Source organism: Gorilla gorilla, chromosome 12, assembly GCF_029281585.2.
Source record: "Gorilla gorilla gorilla isolate KB3781 chromosome 12, NHGRI_mGorGor1-v2.1_pri, whole genome shotgun sequence".
NCBI lineage: Eukaryota > Metazoa > Chordata > Mammalia > Primates > Hominidae > Gorilla > Gorilla gorilla.
The window spans coordinates 21,836,283-21,861,386 of NC_073236.2; the positions used below are offsets into that span (position 1 = coordinate 21,836,283).

Here is a 25,104-nt window from a genome sequence, read left to right on the forward strand (position 1 = left end):
GTGGTCTCTCATCTGGATGGCTCCGGGTGAGCCCTGGAACATGGTGGTGGGGTCCAAGGCGATTTAAACCTGTGTCACAGATTATTCAGCTGAGTCCTTTTTGCAAGAGAATTTTAAGACCCTCTTTCATTTAAATTTAAATTTTTGAAACTCAGTGTCCTTCCTAAAAATAAAATGAAATGAACTTTCCTAAAGTGTTGTATTATTAGTACTATCTAAGTCATCATCCTGGCCTTATGAAATATTGGCATTTTCTACTGGTGTAACTTTTATTAGAAGCATCTCATCGTAACTAGTAGGATCATCTCAAAGGGGTTGCAACACATTAGCAGATAATGAAATCAATGTAATGTTTCCTGAATGGTATTGGGTGGGTGGGGGGGAAAGGAAAACACACAGACACACAGAGGAAGGGTAAAAGAGAATAAGAAATGTCAAAGTGCATAACACATGGATAAGTAAGTATTGTTAAGTACAACTCTTGCTTCAGTTATACATATGTGTGTGCTGGGCTGCAATGTAAAAATCCATTTCTCAATGGATTGGGTCAAAATACTTTTCAAGTCACTGACTTAAGATTTTATCCTAGGGGATGACGAAATTAGTCTAAGTGATTACCTCTTTCTGGTGGGATGTTTGTTTAATCTGTCATCTTAGAAAACACTGCTGAGTTCCTATTTTCAGTTCATTATTGTATACTACCAAAGCTGCTACTCAAAGGCTGAGCTTATCTTCTATTTGCTTGTTCTGCGTGGTGCCCACTGGTCCTTACTGTTTTTGATATAGTTATCTACTTTTTAAAGACAGTTTAGCACTCACATATTTTTGTTCAATCTTTACTTCTCACACAGAAAAAGGAAATTATGTATTCTGTATCAACAAAGATTTAACAAAACATCCATATACTACAACTACTTACTAAAATTAAGAATTAGTGTACTATCTTTTTTCTTATATTACATCTTTTCATACACTATTTTAAGCTTATGAACTGAAAGTCTTTTAGAGATAATTTACTTCAATGAACTATTATTATTTATATTTTATATGCAAATTGTCACAACTTGGTCTTAGCTAGCTCCACTGTTCGCTTACAGTCTGTAATGTTTCTGAAAGCATCCATGATTTCTGCTACAAAGAAGATACTTAGGAACTATTCTGTTTTCCTACTCTGTGACCTAAAATTGACTGGTTTTTCAATGGAAATGAGATCCATATCTAGGCACTAAGGGTATACAGAAATAATTGTGGGCAAAAGTACTAATGCTATTTTTGTTGCACTATATTTTGAGACCTCTTTAAGGCTCTATGTTCTTACCGATTTATTCCTATTTAATGTATTATACTATTGCATCCTACTTTTTCTTTTTAAATATGTTATGATTGACTGTTACAGACTTTCTGTTAAATTGACAGGGAGTTTTTATAAACAATAACAGCACTTACATTTTTAAAGACTGGTTCCCATTGTTCTCTTGGTCCAATTGCATCTGAATGCCCAACAACAAGTTCATCTGAATTTATACCAAGATATTTTCCATAGCCAGATTTCAGGGTGATTCTGTACATTAATAAGATAGATAAAAGTTAAAAACTGAGAGAAAATTAATTATAGGGCATCAAAACAGGACATGTGTATGTGTGTGGGTGTGTACATATCTAAAATTTCAGACTGGACATATTCCAAGTGTTCAAAAGATGCATGTGGCTGAGTGGTGACTCATTCCTGTAATCTCTGTGCTTTGGGAAGGCAATGGGAGAATTGCTTGAGGCAAGAAGTTCAAGATCACAACATAGTGAGACCCCATCTCTACAAAAAATTTAAAAAGTTAGCTGGGCATGGTGGTGTGCACATGTAATACCAGCTACTTGGGAGGCTGATGCAGGAGGAGTGCTTGAGCTCAGAAATTTGAGGTTATAGTGAGCTATGATCACACCACTGCCCTCCAGCCTGGGTGACACAGTGAGACTATGTGCCTTCAAAAAAAAAAAAAAAAGCTACATGTGACTGGTTGTTGCCATATTGGACACTGCAGATTTAAATTTAGTTTTATATTTTGCTTTTTTAATATAAACATTGTACCTTACATATTACATAACAAATATTTTCAAAATTCATCATTCTTCAATTATACCTCTTTAGTTATAAACTTCAATAATAAATTACTAAAATTATGTCATCAAACTGTTTTCCAGAAAATGCTGCTTCCATTTACATTCTTACCTCAAATTAACAGAGTATGTTTTGTATCATGGATTTTTTTTAAAACATTATGACTCTAAAAAAATACTCGAAAACCTGATATGAAAAAAACAGTATCCTATTAATTTGCATTTTAGTAGTTAACTAGAATAACAATTGTTTTTCTTTTCCTTTCTTTTTTACTGTTTAGATTATCTGGTAATGTCCCTTGTCCATTTTTCTATTCAGATCTGATTGTTCACAGTTTTTCTACTGGGGTCTTCAGTGCTATGAATTCTATACAAGATACATTTGAACAGTAAGAACTCACTGCCTATTAAGATTGTTGCAAATATTTTCCTCATTTGTCAGTTGATTTTCTTTATAATCCTTTTCTGTTTATAATTGTAAAGCAGTTTAAAACTATTGAATTTTTTCTTCCTTTGCTTTTATTCTTTGTCTTTCACCCTACTTATCAGTCTTTCAAAGAAAGAATAGAAATAATCATCTTAACGTGATTTTTTAAAATTATGATTTCTTTTACCTTACCAAGAATCTCCTCGGATGCCAGAATTGACTTTTACTCCTTTATACATTAATGATTGTATAACAGAAATCATTATCATGTTGATGTAACCAATTACTAAAATATGTAAATTCACTTTCAGTATCTTTTACCCAAAGAATCATTCTATACTTCTGCACAAGGTGAGAATAAAAAAGGTTAATTTATAAAATGACTGTAACAATAGTGAGTAAAAATATTCTTTTGGTCATTATGATACTGTAACATTCTCTGCTGGTTTCAACAATATTCCTTTTTTTAGTCTTCCTGTTTGTCTTTAGACTTCCAAACAGTGAGTTTAAATATCATACCAACAGTGAACCAGGTTTTGTACTATTTGATATATTTTTTAATCTATCTTATTTGGTGTGTGAAATTATTAATCTTCATTTTTTAACTTACATATCTTTTTTCCAGCCTAGCATTATATATTGATAGGAAATCCACTAAAAGTAGATCACAAAATCTACTTCTCAAAAAAGCTATTTCATTTTTTATATCAAAATTACCGTGGGCTTAAGACAGATACTAAAATTTTTAATGAATACATTAAATTTTTAAAATCACTGGTTACTAATTATATTACAACATAGGCTCACCTGGAATCAGATAATTTGACAGCCGTAAACTGCTCTGGAGGACTAGGGCCCTCATCAACTATTGGAGAAAAAACATTTGAAAATAAATTTGACGTTTGCTATAAATATAAAGACATTATTTTGCTTTAAAAATGTGGCTATTTTCTTCTGCAATTAAATGTAAGAATATTCAGATATACTGATGTCACTGTAATACTGTATCTTTGGAATCAAGATCTATTTTACCTTTTTTTAACTACAATGCTAATTTTATACACTGAGTAAGACAGGGTGATATAATGTTTATTTAATAACTTTCGAGACAGCTTCTCTTTATGTTTTAAAATACAGTCATAAATAAGCACTTATTTAAAAAAGCTAAATGCTTTCATTTATTCAATGGATGGCCTTGCTGACCAAATGATACTGCTTTTTATCTTCTAATTACTTCGTATCTCATTAGTGCTTCCTCTAATGGGCTAAAGAAAATGAGGAAACTTCAAATTGTTAAATGCACCCAGGTTAGTTTTGGTAATAGGTCTGAATAAAAAAGTAATTCAAACATGTTTGACTCATATAGGTTTCCTTTTTTCCTTCCACTTACTATTTTAATTATTCATATTCTTTTGGTTTCCAAAGATACTCTTCTGGAACTACACGGAATGTTTTCAAATGCTTATATTAGAAAGAGGGACTTGCCAATGGCTGGTAAATACTAAGGAATTAAAAAAAAATGGAAGAGTCAAATGCAATGGTTCCATTCCTTTGGAAAATGTTTGAGACTAGTTAGAGTTTGGCCTAAGTGAATGAATGTCCTAAAATCTACACTTGTGGCAGGATCTTCCCTTCCAGACACAAACCTTCTTTGTGTGGAGCTCCCAGGGTAAAAAGTCCATTGTCGAGTGCATGTATATAGGTTCCCTCATCCATTTCAATGGCTATGGTTCCTGAAATTTCACCAAAGTTTGTTACTGTCCACCAGATTCCTAAAAAATAAAATTGACATTTCTACTTTATATTTTAGTTTTGACACAGAGTTCTTTTTTATTATAACTTAGTTTTAAAAACTTTTTATTTTGCAGTCGTAAGAAATAATATGAAGATCTCACATATCCTTTACTCTCTTTGTCTCAATGATGACATCTTGCATAAGTATCATACATTGTTAGAATCAGGAAACTGACACTGATATAATCCATGAAGCTTATTCAGATTTCACCAGTTTTACATGTACTTGTTTGCATGTATGTGCACAGATTCATGTGACTACCAGCACAGTCAGGATTAGGTTTTTAACATACAAAATAGCAACATACAGCCAGGCATGGGGGTGCATGCCTGTAAACCCAGCTACTCGGGGAGCTGAGAAAGAGGATCACTTGAGCCCAGGAGTTCAAGGTTATAGTGAGCTATGATCACGCCACTGCACTCTAGCCTGAGTGACAGAGCAAGGTCCTGTCTCAAAAAAAGACCAAAACAAAACAAAAGGCAACATGTGAAGGTACAAAGTGATATATGGAGAACGGTCTCTCTCATGATAGACCCCAGCCATCTATTCATGCCTGCTTTCCAGAGGCAATGCCTATCATAATGCTTATTAAAAATGCCTCTACAGGAAGACTTTCTAGCATAGTAATCTTTTTTTTTTTTTTTTTTGAGACGGAGTCTCGCTCTGTCACCCAGGCTGGAGTGCAGTGACACGATCTTGGCTCACTGCGACCTCCGCCTCCTGGGTTCAAACAATTCTCTGCCTGAGCTTCCCGAGTAGCTGGGGTTACAAGAGCTTGCCACCATGCCCGAATAATTGTTTTTTGTATTTTTAGTAGAGACGGGGTTTCACCACATTGGCCAGGCTGGTCTTGAACTCCTGACCTCGTGATCCACCCGCCTCTGCCTCCCAAAGTGCTAGGATTACAGGTGTGAGCCACTGTGCCTGGCCAGTGATCTTAACTACGATTTTAGACTGAAAGTAAAATGAGCAGAATCTATGTCTATGTATACTAATTTCCAATTTGCCAATAGAAATGTTAGACTCTAGCAACAATTATTTTAGCAGTTGTCATAAAAGTTTATACCTTAACGTTAAAAAATATCCTCAAACCTTCTCCTAAATTGTACTTTAACTAGAGTAGAAATGAGTCAGTCATTAACTGGATATGACACATTAAGGAATTCTTGTTAATTTTACAAGGTCTGATAATGACATAGTATAACATATAAAACTAAAGAACAAAACAGGTGATGAGAAAAAGACATACCACGTTAAGAAATGTACATTTATGTGCTTATGGGTAAAATGATGTAATATCTGTGATTTTACTTAAAATTTTCTAGGAAAAATTGTGTGTGGGAGTGTTTATGAAATGAAACGAGATTGGCAAAATATTGATAATTAATGCTGGGGCCTGGGCACATGGGGGACTCATTATATTCTTCTGTGTATGGATTAGTTTGCATATTTCCATAATAAAAAGGTTTTAAAGATTCAGTTAATTCCACTGCACAAAATTTTCTATTCAACTAAACATTTCATGCTTTTCATAATCAATTTTAAAATATATAAAATTTTAGCTAAAATGAAGTTGGACCCTTATCTAACACCAAATACAAAAAGTAACTTAACATAGACCAAAGACCTAAATGTAAGAGCTAAAGTTAGAAAACTTTTAGAAGAAAATGGGAAAAGCTTCACGACAATGAATTTGGCAATGATTTCTTATATAGAACATCAAAGGCACAGGCAACAAAAGAAAACACAGACAAACTGGACTTCATCAGAATTAAAAACTTTTGTGCATCAAGAACCACTGTCAACAGAGTAAAAGGTAACCCAGAGAATGGAGACAATATTTGTAAACTACATACATTATAAGGAATTAATATCCAGACTATATAGAAAATTCCAAAAAGACAAATACCACAATTCAAAACTGGGCAAAGGATATACACGGACATTCCTCCAAAGATGAGATACAAATGGTCAATAAGCACTCGCAAAGACGCTCAACATCACTAGTCACTAGGCAAATATAAATCAAAACCATAATGCAATGCCACTTCACACCCATTAGAATGCTATTATCAAAACAAACAAAAAACAGAAACCAAGAAAACCAGAAAAACAAATGTTGGGCAGGATGTGGAGAAACTGAAACCCTCTGCAATGCTGGTGGGAAGGTAAAATGGTGCATGTATTTAAATGCCACTGAAGTGTACACGTAAAAATAGAAAAATTGGCAAATTCTGTATTCTGTATATTTTACCTCCACTCACACACAAAACCAATGGAGAAAAAGAAAATTAATCAAAATTAAAATTTCAGCTAAAGACGATTAGAAAGCAATAAAACTAATGACAATTTAGGTGATTGAGTTATAGCTACAATTGTTTTCAGTAAAGGAAATAATGCTTTATTCAGAATCATTATGAACAGTGTTATGATTAGCAAGTCTTTCTTATAAACGTAATAGTTAATAATTTTAAATTAGTTTTATTTTGTATGTTCTATGCCACGTTCACCAAGTACACTTAATATTAAATAAAATCATTTAAATATAATATCTCATTAATGTTTTGCAAATGAAGGAGAAATTTCTGGCAGAGAAGCTCCTCAAAATTTTCACCCTCTATCCAAGTAGGAAAATGATACAATAACATTACTTATAATATTGTCAACTGAAAAAGAAATTACTTTGAGCAGATGCCAGTATTTCTTCTCAATGAGATTTCAAAGAGTAAGAAAGCTAAACACAGTATCATCAAGAATTAAATGTGAGCATTCTGCCTACTTTCTGCAAGTGGCCTACATTCAACCTTTGGAGGTATGCTTATATGTTTAACGACTAAAGTAACATAACATAATACTTAACGGTGCCACTCGGGGGTTTTAGCTGTGAAAAAGCAGTGGATCCTAAGAACAGTGGGCACTGAAGTTGCCTGTCTCTACGTCAGGTTACAGCTCAAGCTGTGTATATGCTGCAGACGCCCAAGCTGAATTTAAGAGAATCCGCTCTAAAACATTACTTGCTATTTAGACACATGCTTAAAGTTGTTTCCTTTTAAACCTTAGGCAGATGGTGAAATATTCCCGCTGTGTTGTCTCACAATGCATAACAAAGCTTTTCACATATTTTCACATAGTTGAGAATGTTTCCATATGTCTGGCATGCCTGTAATCCAGCACTTTGAGAGGTGGAAGCAGAAGAATCACTTAAGCCCAGGAGTTCAAAGTCAGCCTAGGCAACAAAAGGAGACCCCCATCTCTACAAAAAAATTAAGAAATTAGCTGGGTATGGTGGTACAAGCCTGTGGTCCCAGCTACTCGGGAGTCTGAGGCGAGAGGATTGCTTGAGCCTACAAGGTCTAGGGTGCACTGAGCCATGATCATGTCACTGCACTCCAGCCTGAGCAACAAAGCAAGAGCCTGTCTCAAAAAAAAAAAAAAAAATGGCCCGATGCACCAGTGTCATGGCTGATAAGATACTCCCAGGGCACCCTCATTCTAGCATCAAGGCTGTGAGACAGCTCACCTCACCTTCTGACTAACCCAGTGCTTCTGTGCTAAGGGCCCCCTTAAATCTCTACCTTCATTATGTGCTTGGCACAAAGGAATGATATATCTTAGATTTGGAAATGGAATTTTATTCCCAAATCTTACTGTAGTCTAAGTACCCTTCACAGACCTTCTATTAACCCATAGCTTACTTAGCTTTAGTTCCTGGATAAATCAAATCTGTGTTTTGCAAACTACGATGTTGTAAGTCAGTTGCTTCTGAATCTAGCAGAGCTCAGTGAAACTATTTGCTTACAGACATGCTCATTTTTATTAATGTCACACATGGTATTCTCCATGTGAAAGACAGAATTTCTTTCATCCTATTTACCAATCCCTTCAGATCCTTGTGAGGAACCAACAGAACAGCTCTAAAAAATTAAAAGGTTTTTTTCTTTCCCTTCACAAATAGGCACATGCTTATTTTTACGGCGAGTTTAGAAAATCCACAATGCAAAAGAAGGTGGAAGGACAAAGAGAAAAAGATGCAGAAGGACTTCCTCTTCCAGCCAAGATGGACTTGCCCTCCCATCATGACTAGTGAGAAAACTGAAACTGGATAGAATATTTGAGAGAACTGTTTTTGGGGATTGGAACACAGGCAGAACAGGACTGTGATATTTGAGAACAGGAAAACACAGGAGGCAAATCTAACACACACTTCTGTTTTCTGCCCAATGGCAGTTTCTTGACCACACAGAGAGAGGTAGAGACCTCCAAAAATGAGGCAATGTCACTGTCACTAAGCTGAGAGTCTTCCAGTGCTAACATGTTTGGAGTTTATAGAATAAGGTACTGGAGAAGAGGGAACAACATACAGGTGAGGCCTCAAAAGAGTATGCAAAAGTTCTCTTCAGGTCTGGGGCCAAGGGCTGGGGGGAGTGCATACAGTAGGCAGGCTCCACAAGGCCCATGCAGAGTGGCTGGCACTTCTGAGGGCTGACTGGAGATGCCAGAGATCACACAAATTTGGGACATAGCAGAGTGGAGAGAACTCACCAAATATACCTAGAACATGTGGCTGAGGCCCATGAGGATGAAACTTTCCTAGAGTAAGAGTCACTGTCTAAGTCTACAGGCAAAAACCTAATAAATAAGCACAAAGTAACAAAGGCCCAGGCTTGACAGGAGCAAAAGGGTGGTCAAATAATTTAACTAGGCATCAAGACATTTAACAGAAATAAAGGTTAAAATGTTATAAAAATGAAAGACTGAATTTATAAGGAAGACTTAACAATCCTAAATGTGTACACATGACAGCTTCAAAATACTTTAAGCAAAAACTGCTCAAGTAGACAGATCTAGAATTACAGCTGGAGATTTTAACATAACTCTCAATACATTGTAGGATGAGTGAAAAATCAGTAAGGACCCAGAAGATGTGCATAGTCACAAGCTCCACCAGTTGATATAACTGACATCTAAAAAACAATGAACTACCAAGCGCCACAGCTCATGCCCGTAATCCCAGCACTTTGGGAGGCCGAGGCGGGCGAATCCCCTGAGGTCAGGAGTTTGAGACCAGCTTGGCCAACGTGGTGAAATCCTGCCTCTATTAAAAATATAAAAAAAAATTAGCCAGGCATGGTGGCAGGTGCCTGTAATTCCAGTTCCTCCAGAGGCTGAGCCAGGAGAATCACTTGAACCTGGGAGGCGGAGGCTGCAGTGAGCCAAGATCACGCCACTGCACTCCAGCCTGCTGGGCAACAGAGCGAGACTTCATCTCAAAAACAAACAAACAAACAAAAAAACCCTGAACCAACATCTGCAGAATACACATCCTTTTCTAGTGTACATGGAAATTCACTAAGAAAGTATGTTCTCCAACTATACTATAAGTGAATTAGAAATCAGCAACAATATCATACCTATAATATCTCTATGTAGTAGAAATTAAAAACAGTACACTTTTAAATAACTCAAGTGTCCATGAAAAGAAAAATCACAAGGAAAACTAGATGATATTTTGAATGGAATGAAAATGAAAACAAAATGTGTTGACTATAACTAAAACTAACATGGAATGAGGAGATCTAACTCCCTTCTTAAGAAGCAATAAAACAAGAGCAAAGTAAACTGAAAATAAGTTAAAGGGAGGAAAAAAAAAGACTGAAAATAAATCAAATAAAACATGAAAAAAAGAGAAAATAAGTAATGTTGAAACAAGCTTGTCCAACCTGAGGGCTGCATGTGGCCCAAGCCAGCTTTGAATGCAGCCCAACACAAATTCGTAAACTTTCTTGACACATTATGAGACTTTTTGCTTTTTTTTTTTTTTTTTGGCTCATCAGCTTATCATTAGTGTATTCTATTTGTGGCCCAAGACAATTCTCCTTCCATTGTGGCCCAAGGAAGCTAAAAGATTGAATACCCCCGTACTAAAAGATCATTAATGATCTAAAATAAATGATCTGATAAAGAATTGATAAACCTCCAGCTAGACTGACTGATCCAGGAAAAAATGGAAACAACAAAAATTACCAATATGAAGAGACTGCAATACAGATTAGATTCTACAGACATTAAAAGGATATTAAAGGAATATTCTGAACAATTTTATGCCAATAAATCCAACAACTTGGATGAAATGAAATTTTCCTAAAAGACACAAATTACCAAAACTGACAACAGAAAAATCTGAAAATATCTCTTAAAAAATCTTAATTTTCCCACAAAAAACTAAAACCAAACCAAACAAAACCCTCTAGGTTCAGATGACTTCACTGGTAAATCCTATCAAACATGTAAAGAAAAAAACATACCGATCTTACACAGCTATTTCCAAAAACAGGGAAGGAGACAGCACTTCCCATCTAATTTTATGACACCCAATATCACCTTGACACCAAAATCAAATAAAGCCATTACAAGAAAAGGATACAAAAGTCCAATATCTCCCATCAACATCAATATAGAAATCTTATAAAGAAGAAAAACGAACACCTAGAAGTCAAATCTAGCAATATCCCAAAAGACAACGCACCACAGCCAAGTGGGGTTTATCTCAGGGATGTAAAGTTAGTTTAAAAGTTGAAAATGAAACCAATGTTATTCAATGGCAGAATGAAGAAAGTTGTATAATCATCTCAACAGATACAGAAAGAGGCACTGGACAGCATTAAACATCGTTATGATAAAAACTCCCAAGAAACAAAGTTTAAAAGGAATGTTCTCATTTTGATAAAGGTTTTCTCTGCAGATCCTACATACATCATACCATATGGTGGACTACTAAAAGTTTTCTGCCTAAGCTTGGAAACAATGCAATTATGCCCATTCTCGTGACTTCTGTTCAACACTATGGAAGTCCTGAACAGTATAATAAACCAATAAAAAGCAAGACAAGACATAAGGATTAGGAAGAAAGAAGTAAAACGATAGTCACAGGAAATATAATTGCAAATTTCTTAGTTTTCTGTATAAACAAATCATTAGAAGTAAGAAGTGAAACAGACTTATCAGACTACAAAGTCACTATACAAAAATCAATTGTATATCTATATACTGACAGCAAACAACTGGAAAACCAAATTCAAAAGTTCTACTGACAGTAGTGTAAAATTATAAAATACTTAAGAATAAATTTTTAAACAGGCATGCAAGACTGCTACATTGAAAATTATGAAATATTGAGGCCCAATATTAAGATGTTGATTCTCCCCTAAATTATCCGGACTCAATACTATTCTCCGAGAAAATCCAACAGGCTTCACTGTAGAAATTAATAAACTAATAGTTAGTAAGTACAAAGTTGGTGGACACACACTACCTTATCTCAAGACTTCATGAAATTATAGCAATCAAGAGAAATATACCAAAAGAAAAACAGACAATCGATAGAACAGAGTCCAGAAATAGACCAATACATAAAAAGTTAATTGATTTTTTATGAATATACGAAACTGGATTAATGGAAAAAGGAAACACCAGTGGTGCTGGCACAAATGGCTATCAAGATATTAAAAAAAAAAAAGTAAATCTTGAAACCAAACTCACACCATGCCAAAAATTAATTTGAGATTAATGACAGATTTAATGTGAAAACTAAAACTATGTTGCCTCTAAAAGACAATGTAGAATATTTTCCTGACTTTGGGGTAAGCAAAGATCTCTTAGATCAAAGAGATAAGGCAGTAACCGTAAAAGAAAAAAATAAACTAAGATTTATAAACATTAAAAGCTTCTGACCATCCTGGCTAACATGGTGAAACCCTGTCACTACTAAAAACACAAAAAATTAGCTGCGCGTTGTGGCAGGTGCCTGTAGTCCCAGCCACTTGGGAGGCTGAGGCAGGAGAATGGCATGAACCTGGGAGGTGGAGCTTGCAGTGAACCGAGATCGCACCACTGCCCTCCAGCCTGGGCGACAGAGCGAGACTCCATCTCAAAAAAAAAAAAAAAAAAGGTGTCCATCCGAAAACCACCATTAAGAAACTCAGACTGGGAAAAACTCAGACTGGGAGAAAAGACTGATAACACCATCAACTCTTGGCAAGGATGTAACTGGAGAACTAATTCATTCTTGGTGGGAGGGTAAAATATCACAACCACTTTAGAAAATTTTTGGCAGTTTCTTATATAGTTAAACATTCACCTATCCTTTGACACAGCAATTCCACATCTACATATCTACCCTAGATATTTATCCTAATTTTAGAATTGTTGATTTGCCATTTCAAAAACAATGATTCTTCCAGAATATTAGCTTTATACCATTCCATATTTTACATATTTTTTAAGCTACCATAATTTATGAAGTTTCAAAATGCAACTTAAAAAGTTTTAAAAGAGAAAAAAAAAGTATGGAAACAGCCAAACAGAAAACAGGCTGGTTAAGTGTGTTTGGGTCAATTTATTTCCAGTATCATTTACAGGCTACCCTGATATTGTACTTAAAATTTTCATTCGTTTCAGAGTTCACAAAATAATGATTTTTCCTGTGAAGATACTTCGTTTAAGAGACAACTGACTTCTACAACTAAAATGTATACATGTTCAAAGAAAATAACTTGTAAAATATATTTGATTGAATAACATTTACATTAAGCCTTTAAAATTATGTATCAGAATCTCTGGCTATTAAGCAGTCTAATGATGCCTACTAAGTCAGAGAGTTCTAATTCTTCTCTCCTGTGCTGTGTTCTGATAATGAAGTAAAGGCATCAGTAGCATCTACTGTGCTAAAGAATAAATGGAATTTACAACTGTAGGTAATATTTAAGCACTTTAAGACAAATATGAATACATCATAAATTTCTAACTAGGAAAATATTTTCAATGAGATCTCAAGAAATGTTAACTTTTTTCAGAATAAAGCACTGAAAACTGACTCACCAACATATCAAGCTGGGTTTCTTCATCTTCTTCTCTTTTTCTCTTCTTATCTTTGCTCTTTTTCTTCTTACTACAGGACATAATTTATATAGATGAGTTTAGGTATATTGATTTGTGTGATAAATAAATATCATAAGATTGAAACTTGGAAGTCTTTTAAGCTGTTTCATTTATAAATTATTGATTTAGGAAGACTTACATTGCTATGCTCTCTTAAATACAGTGCTGAGAATTTGCTTCAGGCTTTGTACATATTATGTTAAAGTTCAAAGCAGATTGTAGAGCCACACTTCCAGATTTTAAATCCTGATTCTGTCACTTCTTAGCTCTGCAATTTTTGGAAAAGGTACTGAATCTCTCTGTGAGTCAGTTTCCCCACTTAAAAAGTTAGGATAATAACTTAACTCTTAAGGCTATTGTGAGGATTAAGAGGTAATATGTATCTTCACACATTGCTGGTGGAAATGTAAAATGGTGCAGCATCTACAGGAAACAGTTTGGCGTTCCTCAAAAAGTTAAAGAGTTACCATATGACCCAGCAATTTTACTCCTAAGTATGTATACCCAAGGGAAATGAAAACATACACCCACAAAAATACTTACATAAGACTATTCACACTAGCATTAGTCACAATAGTCAAAAAGGGGAAACAACCTAAATGTTCATCAACTGATGAATGGATGAACAAAATGTTACATCCATACAATGGACTACTACGCAGCCATAAAAAGGAAAAAGTGCTACAACAATGATGGACCTCAAGAATGTTATAAGTGAAAGAAGCCAGACACAAAAGGCCACATGTTGCATGATTTCTTAGGAAATATTCAGAATAGGCAATTTCACATAGATAGCAGACTAGTGGTTGCCAAGGACTAGGAGAGGGGGAGGATGGGATGTGACTGCTTTAATGGGTAGGAAGAGATTTCCTTCTGAGATGACGAAAACACTGAGAAACTAGACAGTGGTGAACCTCTTGAACATATACTAAAAACCACTGTACAAAAGGGTGAATTTTATAATTATGAATTACATCGTAATAAAAAAATAAAAAACCATGAGCGATTTGAAAAAAGTTAATGTGCAAAGTGCCTACAACTATTTCTTGGCACACTGAAAGTGCTATACAAGCATTAATTATGATTATTACGATAATCTTAAGACACTCTTGTCTGCATTATCATCATAAAGTTTTCAGAAGATAACTCACCACTTCTCATAGGAAATTCACAGAGTAAAAATCTCACATTCATTCAGGATATACCTGCCACTTATTCTGGCATCTTCATGAGCCCAGACTCCTCGAGAGGGTTCTCAAGGGCAGTGGCTTCAGCTCACTCCTTGATACTTTCTTTCCATCTCGCCTAAAAATATCAAAACCTCTGTTTATCACGGAGACCAGGAGGAAATGCTCAATATTTGTATGTACAGTCAACCTCGGGCAAATCTGCCAGTTAAAAAAGAAGCGGGGATATGAGTGCACAGGTATTTTTCTCCTAAAGAGCTAATAAATTACCACTATGACCTCCTCCTCACATTTGGTTCAATTTATTTACTGCATATATGTTCTCTCATTTAATCCTCACAGTCTTCTAAAGGTATAAGAAATGATCTGAAAGTATAAATGTGTAAACGGAGGTTCAAAGATATTTGATCTCTTAATGAGCAAATGGAAGTTCAGACATATTAACCAATTTACCACAAATTACAAAATTAGTAAATGACAGAGTGCAGGTTCCAGCCCATATCACTATCAAAGCCCATATACACCTCAACCACTGTGTGATTCATCCTGGTTTCACTCTACATATTAGCTTAGAAAAAATTAATCAATAACTTTTCCAGGAAGAGACGATGGAGAAAAGAATAATCCCTAATAAAGGAAGTTATCATCATGAACTACAAGATCAGGCTAACGCAGACCCACCAGGCAGAGGCCTGGAGAGATGCCTCAGGGGACCCAAACTCGTGGATACGGGGCCACGGGTCACCCGCCCGTCTATCCTGTTTCCAGGGTCGTCCGCGCGGGAGGCTGCCCCTCTCTGCAACAGGCGCCAGGAACCGCGGTCCAGCCTCCATCCAGCCCGGACAGGGGCCAGGGCGAAGCCTGGGATGCCACAATGCCAGCTCTCCGCGCCACGACTTCCACCGGATTCGCGGGGGTGGAGTGCGTCCGAAAAGAACTGAGGAGGCTCCCGCCACAGCTGCAGGACCCACCTCTTCGCCTTGGTTCCCTTGAACACGAGCTTGGTAGACTTCACATAAGAGTACTCGACTCGCAGAAGTCGGCTCCGGGAGACTTCTGCGCGGAGAGGCTGAAGCTGGCTCAGGACGAGTATGTGACCCGGAGCAGCACCAGGGCGGGGAGGAACAGAAGTGGAGGCAAAGTAAACAATCCCTGACAGCGTACGTCTGTCCAGAACCCGCCTTCGTCTTGACCCAAACGCTGAATGGCTGAGATTTCCACTTCCGAGTTTCTGCTGGGGAGCTACGGCGGCCGCAGAGGGCCGAAAGGTGCCGCACGCAGCTGCTCCCTGGCTCCCTCTCGAGGAGCCCCTGAGGATTCGCACCTCCCCGAGGGGAGTAAAGCCCGCCCGAGGCGCCGGTGCTGGCGGTGGCGGGGCTGCCGGGCGCGCTGTGAAACGGCCTCCCTCTAGAGCTGCGGGCTGGCGACGGTCCCCGCGGGGGCGGGAAGCGGCTTAGGCTGCCCTCGTTGGCCTGCGGCGGCGCGGCTGGAAGCGCGGGCCACTCTTGCGCCGGTCACTCGGGGCTGTGCCTCGTGCGACTCTGTGTGTAGGAAACAAGCAGGAAATACCGTAAAATAGAATGAAGCACCATGTTGAGGGCCGCGGACGTCGTGAGTGCTGTGGGAATGTGGGCTGACGTGGAGAATTATGGTGGCGCGTGTTACAGGCTCAGGGGTCAGAAAGAAGGCTAATCGTGGAGGCGGCATCTGTGGAGGGTCTTGAACGCTGGGCAGGCTTTTGCCCGATAGAGATGGAGGAAGCTAGTCCTGTCTGATGGAGGAAACAGGGCGGAGGTGTGGAGGGAGCCGTGCAGCGCTGGTGTGAGGAGCCGTGAGCAGGCCAGGCCTGTAAAGCAGAGTGATGGGAACCAGGATAGAGAAGGCAAGTCGGGGTCCTGTTTTCGCTGAAGAATTTGAATGAAATCAGTAAACAGGTGAGAGGGATCCATCGCAAGAGCATGGGATGAAACGAGGAGTAGTCCACGGTGATTCCTCTGCAGCGGTGGGTATTATTCATCGCGTATGTGACACCAAAACGGTGGGTATTATTGATCGCGTATGTGACACCAAAACCATCCCACTCCACTCAAGCTGTGACTCTTTCCCTAAAGTAGAAAACAGAGACCAGTTGAGTTCCAAGCATCCACGAAGATTTTATTAAATTCGTGATCCCTGGTGGTACCATGGAGTCAGGATTGGCTCATCTCAAACCTGACTCAGAAACAAAACCATCTCAATGTGCAGAGATGAGTGGCCTTACCCGCTATCATAACGTATTTTCTGGTGTTTTCACAGTGCTGCACTTCCTAATCCCCATTCCAGGGCAATCCACATGCCATGATGTCCAGAGGCATTAACAAAGGAGACACACAGGGGCTCCTCATGTTTGCTTTCCGCGGTTTTGATGAAAATCTGTTTCCTCATCTCATACAATGTGGTTGGTAATAGTATCATTTAGGGTTGAAGAATTAAATGGTACGAATTATATAGGCTGCTTATGATAACCTACATGGAAAATGCCTAGGATATGTTAGCTATGCTCATCACCAACATCGTTATATGATGGTAATAAGATAGTTAGGAAGGCCGACACCAAGAAAATGGATACATGCTCTGAGGGAATGAATATGGAGAGATCAGAAGGTCAAGAACAAAGCCGTACAACATGTCTGCAGTAAAGGGATAGAGAAAAGAAAGGCTATAAAAGAAGGTGTGAAACAGAGTTAGAGTAAAATTATAAAATCAAAGCTAAGGAGAATTTCTAGAAAGGGTAATATCATTTAATATCATAGAAGTTTAGGAGCACAAGATGGAAAAAAGGCCGGTGGGTAACTGACATTGAGGCAGTCTTTAGGGAAGCTCTATTTCCGATAGAGAAGTAGACAGAAAGTCAGCTTGAAGCAGGGACTAGGTGAAGAAGATGTTGGCTGGTCGCATGGGGAAATAAATAAGGGATGGCATATGCCATATTTCTGGATTTCTTTCTTTCTTGCCCAGCCTCTATATATGCATAGAGTTTGGCAAAAACTTACCAAAAATAAAAATGAAACCAATTTCGTTTGTAGACTCAAATACAATGCTTTGTGTTAGAATCAAGATAAATTCATGTCTCTCCCTTCTATTGTCACAGTCAGTTTTGAAATTAAACATCAGCTCTTCTTCTTCATTAAAATCATTTTCAACTCCTCCCAGGTGTTGATGGTTTGGGGGAGTTACATAAACAGTCAGGTCTTGATGAGTAGAGGAGGAGGGAACAAACACTTTCAGCAAAGGCAGAATTCTGAAATTCTGCTCGTATTTTTCTCCAGTAACTTTCCTATGTTTGTGAGGTTATTCAGTCATAAAGATCCTAGTGAAATTTTTTTCAAGCTTGACTAATCATAATCACTGTGGACGTTTGTTTAAAATGTGTATTCCCAGGCCTCTCACCTGCTGATTCTGATTCAGAAGATCACGGATGGGACTCAGAATACATGTGTTTGACAAGTACCACAAGTGGTTCTTATGGTCAGGCAAATTTTGGAATCTAACCAAGAATTTATGTTTTTATGACTGGCAGCTAGAAAAGATTCCTAGAGTCTTTGCTTTTTGAAAATAAAATATTCCTTCTTTAAAAGGAAAATTGTATGACTAGATACAACATTTATACGTGTGGCACGTGTACTATATGGTGTGCTTTTGTCGTATTTACAGTTAAAGATGTGTAAGAACACTCTGCAAAAAATTATATATTAAATGCAAAGAGGGGTAAGTCAGGGTTGGGGAGAAATGGGAAGGGTGTGCTTATTGTTGCTAAAAGGTAGAAAAGCCAGAATGATAGCCATCTAAGGTTGCAAATAGCACATTGTAAGTTGAGGGAGCTTCATAATCATGTCCGAAACCTTCTTTGATATACTGAGTTGTTAACAGTGGCTTTGGACAAGATTTGAGGGAGAAACCAACTATGCTTTAAAGTGTTCATTTAAAAGGCTTTAATTAAAGGAAAGTCTTTGTATTTACTTGAGCTAATTTAACTTCAGGACTTTAACAAATTACTAGCCCTTAACCTCTTAAAAATTGTCTTTCATTTCAAATGAAAGTTTAAGATGGCCTTTATGTTCGATTGGTATACTTGTGTGAAGACTTAACAGCAAGGTACTGTACATTTCTAAATGTTTACTTCTTAATTTTGCTGGAAGAAATATACTACTCAGTTGATTATTTTTAAAGCAAAGTAAAACAATTTATTTTGACAAGCAACACTGTATTTTCCCAGTTTTCTGGTGGCAAAGATTAGGCTTAACATCACTAATCATGAGAGAAATGCAAATCAAAACCAAAACGAGATACTATCCTACACTAGTCAGAATAGCTACTATTAAAAAATCAAAAAACAACAGATCTTGGGACGCTGTGGAGAAAAGGGAACATTAATACATAATTGGTGTGAATGTAAATTAGTTCAGCCACTGTTGAAAGCAGTTTGGAAATTTCTCAAAGAATTTAAAATAGAATTACCTTTCAAGCCAACAATTCCATTACTGGTATATGACCCAAAGAAAGTCAGTTATTCTACCAAAAAGACATATGCACTTGCACGTTCATCGCAGCACTATTCACAATAGCAAAGACATGGAGTCAGCCTAGGTGTCCATCAACAGTGGATTGGATCAATAAAATGTGGTACATCCACGCAATATTATTAGGCCATTCTTGCATTGCTATGAAGAAATACCTGAGACTGGGTAATTTATAAGGAAAAGAGATTTAATTGGCTCATAGCTCTGCAGGCTGTACAGGAAGCATGGTGACGGCATCTGCATGGCGCTTGTGGAGTCTCCAGGGAGCTTTTACTCATGATGGAAGGCAAAGAGGGAGTAGGCACATCACATGGCCAGAGCAGGAGCAAGAGAGAATGAGAGTGGGGTTAAGTACCACACACCCTTACACAACCAGATCTCGAAAGAATTCGCTATCACAAGGACGTTATCAGGCCATGAGAGATCCACCCCCATGACGCAAACACCTCCTACCAGGCCCCACCTCCAACACTGAGGATTACATTTCACCGTGAGATTTATAGGGGCCACCTTCCAAACCATTTCACACACCATGGAATACTATGCAGCCATAAAAATAACAAAATCATGTCCTTTGAAGCAACATGGATGTAGCTGAAGGCCATTATCCTAAGTAAATTAATGCAGGAATACAAATCGAAATACCACATGATCTCACTTATAAGTGGGAGCTAAACATTCGGCACTTATGGACATAAAAATGGAAAGAATAAACATCGGGACTACTAGAGGGGAGAAGGAGGAAGGCATGGTTTGATGAACTAACTATTGGGTACTATGCTCATGTATTAATCTGTTCTCACACTGTTGTATAGAACTACCCGAGACTGGGTGATTTATAAAGAAAAGAGGTTTAACTGACTCACAGTTCCACAGGCTGTACAGGAAGCATGGCTGGGAGGCTTCAGGAAACTTATAATCATGGCAGAAGGTGAAGGGGGAAGCAAGGCACGTTCTACCATGGCGGCAGGAGACCAAGTGAGCCAGGGGGGATGTGCCATATGTTTAAACCATCAGATCTCATGAGAACTCACTTACCATCTAAGAACAGCAAGGGGAAAATCTGCCCTCATGAGCTAATCACCTCCTACCAGGTCATTCCCCCTGCATTGGGAATTACAATTCAACATGAGATTTGGGTGGGGACACAGAGTCAAAACATACCAAATCAGCATCTGGATGATGGAATCATTCATACCCCAACACTCAGCCTTATGAGATATACCCATGTAACAAACTGGCACATGTACCCCTGAATGTAAAATACAAGTTAAAATTATCTTCAAAATAAATTAACTAATGACTAAATAAATATGATTAAATGAAATTAAAATTTTGAATTAAAAAAATTTGAGAGTGATTTCAGCTTGACAGTTATGTAAGTTATGTAAATGGGAACTGAGTTCTGTAGGGTTCAGATCAATTGCACTATCTGTACTAAGTTGATGTCCAGTTGTTTGGATGAAAAGAAAAGAGGAGAAACATATAGATCTAACAGGAAAAAGGTGGACAAGTTTTTATGATAGCAAAAAGAAGAATGGAGGAAATAGGACTGAGGTTATAGTGATTGATAGATATTAATAGACAACTAAGTCAAAAGCCACCGGTTGCAGAAAATATTGATTAATTTTGTTTTATTCCAGTCAGACAACAAAATCCTATAGCCTGCCTCTAGAGAAAACCCTTTTAGCCCTGTAATTATCTTTATTCCAAGCACCATTCCATTCATTAAGTAGTGTATAGGGTGATTAATAAGTGAATTATTCACAGAATTAGGACAGAATTTTTGAGTATTTCAGGATATTAATCTATAGTCAATGAACTAAAATAAAATTTGACTAGAGGTGTGATCACCATGAATGCCATGTTGGTATCTTGTTAGATTTGGCAACCCAAAGTTGCCAAATTTATTAATAAAATAAACGTTCCTTGATGATTAATTTACATTTAGCAAACATGCTCTTTCTTCTTCCTTCCCTTTCTTATTCATTCATTCATTCATTCATTCATTCCTACAGAGCAGTGACTTTCATTCTAAGATTCCCAGAATCCTAAGGAATTCTTGAATGTCATCATAGGGTGCCAGGTGTGAGGATTCCCAAAAGTTGTACTTAATACTTGAAAAATCTCAAAAAGTTATATATTTACACCAGAAAAAGCTATACAGGTTTTAAGTTATATATATATAGTCGAATACTTCTTATTTCCATCCAGAACTAAGTCATTAGAGTTAATAATGTTGATTATTTCATACTCACCTAGTGGGTATCCTTTATATATCATTGATTACTTATTAGTAAAATAAGAACCCCCCCAAAATTACAAAATACATATATTTTGTGGGTTTTTCTTAAGGCTTTTGAAACATAAAATCAGAGGAGAGGATTAAAAGTAATCCTTGATTGTTAAAAAGGCAGGGAACTACTAACTTAGAAAATTGTATGAAAACAGCAAGATATATACATTGCCCTCAGACCAGCTGCCTGTTTTAATAAAGTTTTGTTGGAGCACATCCATGGATCTATGGTGCTTTCCTGCTACAATGGTAGAGATGAATGGTTGCTATAGAGACTGTATGGTTTGCAAAGCCTAAAATATTTATCATCTGGTCCTTTATAGCAAAAGTGAACCCAGTTTTAGAACATTCACTTCACAAATTAAGATACAGTGGATGCTGCCTTAACTGACTTCCACTTAACTGATTTGCCATCAGCACTTTCTGGTACCCCTGTACAACTTATTGACTGGTGTCCACTGCAAACTGAAAGCCTTTGAGCTACTTTTAATGCCTGTACATTTCTCCTTCCATCACAGAAACTGTATAGTTTCTAAGGGGAAGCTGTGTTCATTCCTAAATATGTTTACACCATTTGTTCTTGTTCTTGTAGTTATGTGATTTAATTAGATATTATGTTGAGACGCAGAGACGGGTGGATCACTAGGTCAGGAGATCGAGACCATCCTGGCTAACTCGGTGAAACCCTGTCTCTACTGAAAATACAAAAAATTAGCTGTGTGTGGTGGCGGGTGCCTGTACTCCCAGCTACTGGGGAGGCTGAAGCGGGAGAATGGCATGAACCCGGGAGGTGGAGCTTGTAGTGAGCAGAGATCGCACCACTGCACTCCAGCCTGGGTGACAGAGCGAGACTCCATCTCAAAATAAATAAATAAATAAATAAATAAATAAATAAATAAATAAATAAATAAATAAATATTATGTAAACTGAGAAAATGAGTATAACAACAGTAGTATTGTTGTTTCTTTGAGAAATAAACTAAATGTGTTGGAAAAATGAGAAATTCAAACAGCTGCTCTCAGCTTAACTGTTGTTGGCAAGACAACTAGAAACAAATGGGAAAAATTGTGTAATCTAGGATTTCAGATTGCTTTACCCCAGTTGTCTTCACAGAAAGTGAACAAGAAATCAATGACAACGTATCATTGGCGTAGTTTCCACAAGAAACTCCACTCTGAATCCGTGCAAAGCTTTGACCTTGTCATCAAAATTCTGGCAAATTTATTTACACGTCTTTTAAATTAAAGTTAAGTTTTAAGGACTTACATCTAATACTTCTTATGATTCCTCCATCTAACTTAAATTTGTGATTAATCTGTTTATTACTGTTCCCAGTCTGATTGAATAAGGGGGTTTCTACCCTTTTTGCTAACCAAAAGTTTACTTTGATGAAGATGGAATTATAAATACAATAATTCAAGTTTAAAGAATTAGAATGGTAATGGTTAATACAATTTAGTATGCCTAAAAATCATTTGTAAAGCCTACTAACAATGCAAATTGTTGTGCCTTAGGCCTGAGATTTTGATTCAATAGGTCTAGCATGGGGGATAGGAATCTGTATTTTTAGGAATGATAAAGGAAAATTGCTTAAAATAGGGTAAATTATAACTTACAAATATAAAATGAACACTTGTCTAAGATTTTTGTTTAACTCATTTATTTAATTAGGGAGCCAGTAAGATGTTATACTGAGCTTTATGGAAAATTAAAAGAGCCACACATATCTAGGCACTAAGGAACACTGAAATAAATCTGCTTGATAGGTTCAAAACTGACTTCTTGATGGAAGGTGGAAAAAGGAAAATTAATTATACTTCCACCAAAATCAATCATTTCCCTGTCTATAGTCAAGAATATTTGCATTACTATCAGTAATCTACAACTAACGGAATTGCAAATAGCAAGGAAAACAAAAGACACAGAGACCCTACAGAAACAGATAACCTAGGTTATTCTAGACAAGGCTGAGATTTCCATTAAAGACACTCAGTGGTAATTTCGTTGGTCCATCTTAAAATCTTTCCATTTTCTCCTGAAACAAATTGCTCAAGCAATTCAAATACAATGAATGTGGTCAGTGGGTCACACCTGGAGAAATCATTTTCTAACCTATAATCAAGACTGTTGAATTACTCCCTTCACTGGAAAGAATAAAATATTACCTCATAGATTTGTATTATGATAATGGTCCACTATGAATGCTTTGGTGTTCTTAATTTTCTTAAGATTTATTAATATTTCTGAAGTAACTACTGAATGCCAAGCAATATATTTTCTAATTTAATCTTTCATTGACTTTTACTTTCACTTCAATTGAGCTACTCACTTTCATGGCTATCAACTTAACTTTTCAATAACTTAAAAATTGATTTCTAATGGTATAAACTTTAATGTTCCACTCTGTGACATGCTCTTTCAGACTCTCTCTTCCTTATTGCCAATTCACCTTCTCTTCTGTCTCTTCCAGTGCCCCAGTATCTTGACTCTTCCATTTTCTTTTTTCTTTTATTAAGTGGATACATGATAATTTCACATGTTGATGGGGTACAATGTGGTATTTTGATACATAACACATTGTTAAAACCTCTCCTCCCTATCTTTCCCAGTCTGGTAACCACTCTTCTACTCTCTATTAGATCAGTGTTTTTAGATTTCACATATGAATGAGATCATGTGATATTTGTCTTACCGTGGTTAGCTTATTTCACTTACCACAATGTCCTCTATGATCATTCATGTTGTCACAAGTGACACGATTTTATCCTTTTTTATGGCCAAATGTGCATATGATATAGTTTGGATATTTGTCCTGACCCATATCTCATGTTATATTGTAATCCCGACTGTTAGAGATGGGGCCTGGTAGGGGGTGTTTAGGTCATGGAGGTGGATCCCTCATGACTTGGTGCTATCCTCATGATAGTGAATGAGTTCTCAAGCTTCCTGACTAGTCAAGCAGATGTTGGCACTATGCTCCCTGTACAGCCCATGGAACCAGGAGCCAATTATGTCTCTTTTCTTTTAAATTATCCAGTCTCAGGTATTTCTTTATAGCAATGCAAGAATGGCCAAATACAGCATATATGCCACATTTTCTTTATCCATTCATTCATTGTTGGACACTTAGTTGATTCTTGGCTATTGTGAATAGTGCTGTAATAAACATGAGAGTCCAGAAATCTCTTTGACATACTGATTTAATATTCTTTGAATATATACCCAGTAGTGGGATTGCTGGATTATGTGATAAGCCTATTTTTAATGTTTTTGGAAGTTATATTGTTTTCCATAGAAATTGTTCTAATTTACATTTCCACCAACAGTGTATGAACATTCTTCTTTCTTCACACCCTTGCCAGCATTTGTTATTTTTTGACTTTTTCATAAAAAGCATTCTAAGCAGGGTGAGATGATATCTCACTGTGGATTTGACTTGCGTTTCTCTGATTATTAGTGATGGTGAGTATTTTTTCATATACCTGTTGTTGATTTTTTTGTCTTATTTGGAGAAATGTCTATTCAACTCTCTTGACTATTTTCTAATCCAATTATTTGTGTTTTTGCTATTGAGTTGTTTGAGTTTTCTATAAATTTGGGATATCAACCCCTTATCAAGTGAATAGTTTGCAGATATTTTCTCCCATTTTGTAGGTTGTCTCTTCACTCTTGTGACTGTTTCCTATGCAGTGCAGAAGTTTTTATTTGGAGTAATCCCATTTGTTTATTTTTGCTTTTGTTGTGCATGTCTTTTGATGTGTTTCTAAAAAGTCCTTGCCCAGACCAATGA

At 36.9% G+C, this 25,104-nt stretch overlaps 1 protein-coding gene across 9 annotated transcripts in view; it reads right to left on the reverse strand.

The window, feature by feature from the left end:
* The window catches only part of LOC129527278 (protein FRG1-like), a 45,775-nt gene extending 30,107 nt beyond the window's left edge, over positions 1–15,668 (reverse strand). For 2 of the 9 annotated variants that reach the window (XM_055364216.2, XM_055364214.2), the window contains exons 1-6: positions 15,430–15,667; positions 14,423–14,576; positions 13,212–13,281; positions 4,186–4,311; positions 3,347–3,404; positions 1,447–1,561 (exon numbers count right to left, since the gene is read on the reverse strand). In XM_055364216.2, the coding sequence (XP_055220191.1) occupies positions 1,447–1,561; positions 3,347–3,404; positions 4,186–4,255 (243 nt within the window). In that variant the 5' untranslated portion in view covers positions 4,256–4,311; positions 13,212–13,281; positions 14,423–14,576; positions 15,430–15,667. Of the gene's footprint in view, positions 1–1,446; positions 1,562–3,346; positions 3,405–4,185; positions 4,312–13,211; positions 13,282–13,410; positions 13,540–14,422; positions 14,577–15,139; positions 15,189–15,429 lie in introns of those variants that run through there. The other 7 variants (XM_063695487.1, XM_055364213.2, XM_063695484.1 and 4 more) reach the window with 7 other exon arrangements.
* Positions 15,669–25,104: the final 9,436 nt, after the last annotated feature.